General features: G+C 58.9%; 1 protein-coding gene across 1 annotated transcript; it reads left to right on the top strand.

The window, feature by feature from the left end:
• The first annotated feature begins 398 nt into the window (after positions 1-398).
• Positions 399-1,796, top strand: Irgc (immunity related GTPase cinema). Its single transcript, XM_020172090.2, has one exon. It carries the CDS (start codon positions 399-401, stop codon positions 1,794-1,796), a length of 1,398 nt encoding a protein of 465 aa, XP_020027679.2.
• Positions 1,797-4,701: the final 2,905 nt, after the last annotated feature.

A 4,701-nucleotide genomic window follows, 5' to 3' on the forward strand; every position in this document is an offset into this window, starting at 1 on the left:
CCTCCCAGTAACAGCGGTGATAAGGAGTTCAGCCCATCTCTGGTTGGGCCTGGGCCACAGGCAGGGGCTGGACTTAGCCCTTTCCTATGCAGGTGCATAGACGTAAACAGGCACAGAGAGGTGCGTCACGTTACTCCAGGTCACACAGCAAGTTAATGGCAGAGACGAGGCGTGAACCTGGGTTTTTGGGACTCCAAAGTTCCATAACTCATGGCAAATGTGCCCGGGTTCTTGAGGAAGAGAAAGCTTTGGGCTCTCTCCACCTCTGCGAGTCTCTCCCTGTGTCACACCAAGGCCCAGGAGGTGCGAACCAGCCCCTTCTCCTCCACAGACGCTGAGGATCACGCGTCCTGTGACTCTCCCCCGTCCCCTGCCGTGCTCTAAAACCCCTGGTCACCATGGCCACTTCCAAGTTGCCCGCGGTACCCGGGGAGGAGGAGACCACCATCCTCATGGCCAAGGAAGAGCTGGAGGCCCTGCGCATCGCCTTCGAGTCTGGCGACATCCCCCAGGCCGCCTCCCGCCTCCGAGAGCTGCTGGCCTCCTCGGAGACCACCCGGCTGGAGGTGGGCGTCACGGGTGAGTCGGGGGCTGGCAAGTCGTCTCTCATCAATGCCCTCCGTGGCCTGGGGGCCGAGGACCCTGGCGCAGCTCTCACGGGTGTCGTGGAGACCACAATGCAGCCCTCGCCCTACCCACACCCGCAGTTTCCTGATGTGACTCTGTGGGACCTGCCAGGGGCTGGCTCTCCGGGCTGCCCCGCTGACAAGTACCTGAAGCAGGTGGACTTCGGCCGCTATGACTTCTTCCTGCTTGTGTCGCCCCGGCGCTGCGGGGCCGTGGAGGCCCGCCTGGCCTCGGAGATCCTGCGCCAGGGCAAGAAGTTCTACTTCGTGCGCACCAAGGTGGACGAGGACCTGGCGGCCACCCGCACCCAGAGGCCCTCGGGCTTCAGTGAGGCCGCTGTCCTGCAGGAGATCCGGGATCACTGTGCCGAGCGGCTGCGGGCAGCCGGCCTGAACGAACCCCGCATCTTCCTCGTGTCCAACCTGTCACCAGCCCGCTACGACTTCCCGATGCTCGTGTCCACCTGGGAGCACGACCTCCCTGCCCACCGGCGCCACGCTGGCCTGCTGTCGCTGCCCGACATCTCGCTGGAGGCTCTGCAAAAGAAGAAGGTCATGCTACAGGAGCAGGTGCTCAAGACGGCCCTGGTGTCCGGGGTCATCCAGGCCCTGCCCGTGCCCGGGCTGGCGGCCGCCTACGATGATGCCCTGCTCATCCGCTCTCTGCGTGGCTATCACCGCAGCTTCGGCCTAGACGACGACTCGCTGACCAAGCTGGCCGAGCAGGTGGGCAAACAGGCAGGTGACCTGCGCTCGGTCATCCGCTCCCCGCTGGCTAACGAGGTGTCGCCTGAGACCGTCCTGAGGCTCTACTCCCAGTCTTCCGATGGCGCCATGCGGGTGGCCCGGGCCTTTGAGAGGGGGATCCCTGTGTTCGGTACCCTGGTGGCTGGTGGCATCAGTTTTGGCACCATCTACACCATGCTCCAAGGCTGCCTCAACGAGATGGCCGAGGACGCCCAGAGAGTCCGCATCAAGGCGTTGGAGGAGGACGAGCCCCAGACGGAGGTCAGCTTGGAGGCGGCTGGTGATAGTGGCGTGGAAAAGCGGGGACCTGGGGAGGGAGGAGGCAGCGAGGAAGCCCCACTCTCGGCCCGCCGAAAGCTCGGCCTCCTCCTCAAGTACATTCTCGACAGCTGGAAGAAACGTGACTTGTCAGAAGAGAAATAAAAGTGCAGCCCCATCCCCGCCTCCCCCACAAACCAAGCCTTAAAAACCAATCAAGCAACCAAACCAGGCCCGTGTGGTGAAACCAGAACTGCCATTGCTGAGGGCTGGGGTCGGAAGAAGGTCCTGGAGGGGGGTGACGAGCCTGATGCCTTGGCTGAGTCATGCGTGTGTGTATGCTCTGACTCGTAGAGGGACAAGAGGGCACAGGTGGGCCCAAGTCTTAAGAGGAGAATACTGTTTGGGGTAGGTTGACCCTGGGGGAGAGGGCACAGTGCGCTTGGTGGGCCCAGGGGGACTTGTGTGGCAGGACAACACAATCTGGTTTCCAGACAGGAGACAACTGTCAACTGCTGCGGGTAGCAGATTGGTGACTGGGTCCTGACTAGGTGCTGGGGATGGAACCCAGGGCCTCAAGTATGCTACTGAAGTTTCAATCCCATGTCCCTTTCGACCTTGGTGTCCCTCTAGAGGCAGCCAATCAGTGGGTGGCTGGGACTGGCACAATGGTGCCTAGCAACGGGGTTACAGAGAGGTGGGGGACAAATTTGGGCCTGCTTGGCTGCCTGGGAGTGATGGCAGGGTGGGGGTGGCCAGGAAGAAGAGGCCACACTGCCTGGGACTCCCCTCAGTGTGGGGAAGGCACAATGAGACCGGGGTGACAGTGCGAGTGGATGGCTCCCATGAACATTGAAAAAGAGGTGAGGCCAAGGGCACAACTCCATAGCCCAAACTGAATCTCTCTCAAGTTGGTGTCTCCCTGATGTGAGTGAGTTTCTGGTGTGACTGAGTGGGACAAATTTTGTAAGTCTGCCTGATTTTGATTCAGTGTGTCTAGGACTCTTGAGCTGGTCACCAAGTTTGGGGTTACCTGTCACTACGTAGTTGTGTATGTTAGTCACTTTTCATCAGTGTGACAAAAATACCTGTGCAAATCAACGTAAGGGACAAAGGACTTATTTTGGCTCCACTGCTATGGGTCTGTGGTGAGTCAGATCATCATGGCGGCTGGAGCACACATGTGACAGAGGCGGCTGTCACATCATGGTGTCAGGAAGCAGACACAGGAAGAGGCGAGGATGGGGCTACTCCCCTCAAAGACACGCCCCCAAGGACCCATTTGCTCCAATCAGGCCCCACCTTTCAGTGTCTGCCACCTCCCATATCCAATCACAGGCCATCCGTGGGTTAATGCATTGATGATGTCAGAGCCCTCATGATCCAGTCACTTCCCCAAAGCCCCGCATGTGAACACGACACTGGGGACCAAGCTTTCAGCACGTGAACCTTTTGGCAGGACACTTCATATCCCAGCTAAATGCTGAAGGACTGAGAATGGGGGTGTGTGTGTGTGGTGGGGGCTAGGGTGGAGTCTGAAAGCGGCATGTCACTGTGACTTGTGCAACACAAGAGGGCGAGGCTAAGTGTCCCAGTGAGACCATCCTGAGCCACTCACTAGGAACTGACACTATGCTCGGCTCCTGGTGGTGATCAGCGGGTGCAAAAGGGATTCAAACTCACGCCTTCCCAAGCCTGAGCTCTTCTGTGCTCAGTGAAGGGTCACGTGTTTAAAAAATTAAACTACCAGGTTGGGAGTGGTGGTGGATAGGACCAGGGTGGGCCCTAGGGCTGCTGTGGGCCAGGCCAAGGGTGGGAGGGGAGGGTTGTGCATTCGGGAGCTGGGTTTCCAGTTTGGAGCTCACCGGGCTGGGACAGGACTGGTGATTGAACCAGTGGCACCTGCCACCGCTTTCCTGAGGCTTGGGGGGACACCAGTAGCTGACTTGCTGCCCAGCATGGCGGGCTCAGAATGGCCTAGAAACGTTTGAGTGGAGAAGAGCCCTTCCTCCTGAGCCTGGGGGTCTTGGGGAGGGGGAGGGTGTGCAGTTTAGGCTGAAAGCTCAGGTTCACAGCCAGGGCACAGACGGCCAGGGGAAAATGGATGGGATTGGAACACCTGGCTTAGCACTGCAGGTTGGGAAGAGATTCAGGCGCCAGGGCAGGTGAGGGAGGCTCACCTTTCAGCTACAACAGGAGCAGAAATATGAAGTGACCTCCCTTGGAGAGTGTCCTGGGTGCCTGGCTTCCCCTGCTGTCTAGGAGGAAGCCATAACGGGGAGTCAAGTCCTCTCCCAGGCTCTGCCTCTGCCATTGTGGTGGTACAGAAGAAGCTAGGAAAACACAGCCAAGGAGGCTTTGGAGGCTGGTGGCGGGTGGCAGATGGAGGCACCAGGGAGTTGGCTTCACCCTTAGGTGCTCAGGGATCTGGGAATTCTAACCCCAAATAACTCGACTTTAGGAAACCGTTCCAGACTCAGGCTCCACTCTTACGTTGGGGTTACTAAGGGTGCTGATTCCTTTTGCAAAAGGACACCCCTCTCATGCACCAAAGGGGGTACAGAGGATCATGGTAGAGAAATCCCAGACCCCCCAGGTGGTCCCTTCAAATCCACGCTCCTAACCAGCCCAGGCCCCGTGGACATTGTGACGTCGTTCCAAACTCAAGATGCCCTGGCCCCACGCGGGGCAGGGCTAGAAAGGTCAGGAATAGATATGGCATGCTCCCCACACTGGGCCTCAGGTTTGAGAGGTTGTCTTCTCCCTCCTCTTCCCCCCCACAGCCAGCTGGTTCCTGCATTTTGTCCCTTTGCCTCCATCTCTTCCTCTCTCGGCCCCCATCCGGAGCCCCTCAGCCCCTCCTCAATTCAGGCCTTGCTCTCTCCATACGGCAAAGAGCCCCAGCCTCCTGCTTTGGCTTCTGGACTCCACACTCATTGCCCGTTTTTTTCTCGCCTACTTGAACCTTCCATGATCAAGTGGTCCAGCCTGAAATTCCAGACCCTTCCCCAGCTCACCTCGGCCTGAACCCTGACCACAGGAAAGCTGGATCTTCCTAAGCCAGCAGAAC

This window comes from Castor canadensis, chromosome 16 (assembly GCF_047511655.1).
Source record: "Castor canadensis chromosome 16, mCasCan1.hap1v2, whole genome shotgun sequence".
Taxonomy (NCBI): domain Eukaryota; kingdom Metazoa; phylum Chordata; class Mammalia; order Rodentia; family Castoridae; genus Castor; species Castor canadensis.

Coding starts and splice junctions, on each gene's coding strand:
- Irgc (XM_020172090.2), top strand. CDS start 399: ATGGCCACTTCCAAGTTGCCCGCGGTACCCGGGGAGGAGGAGACCACC.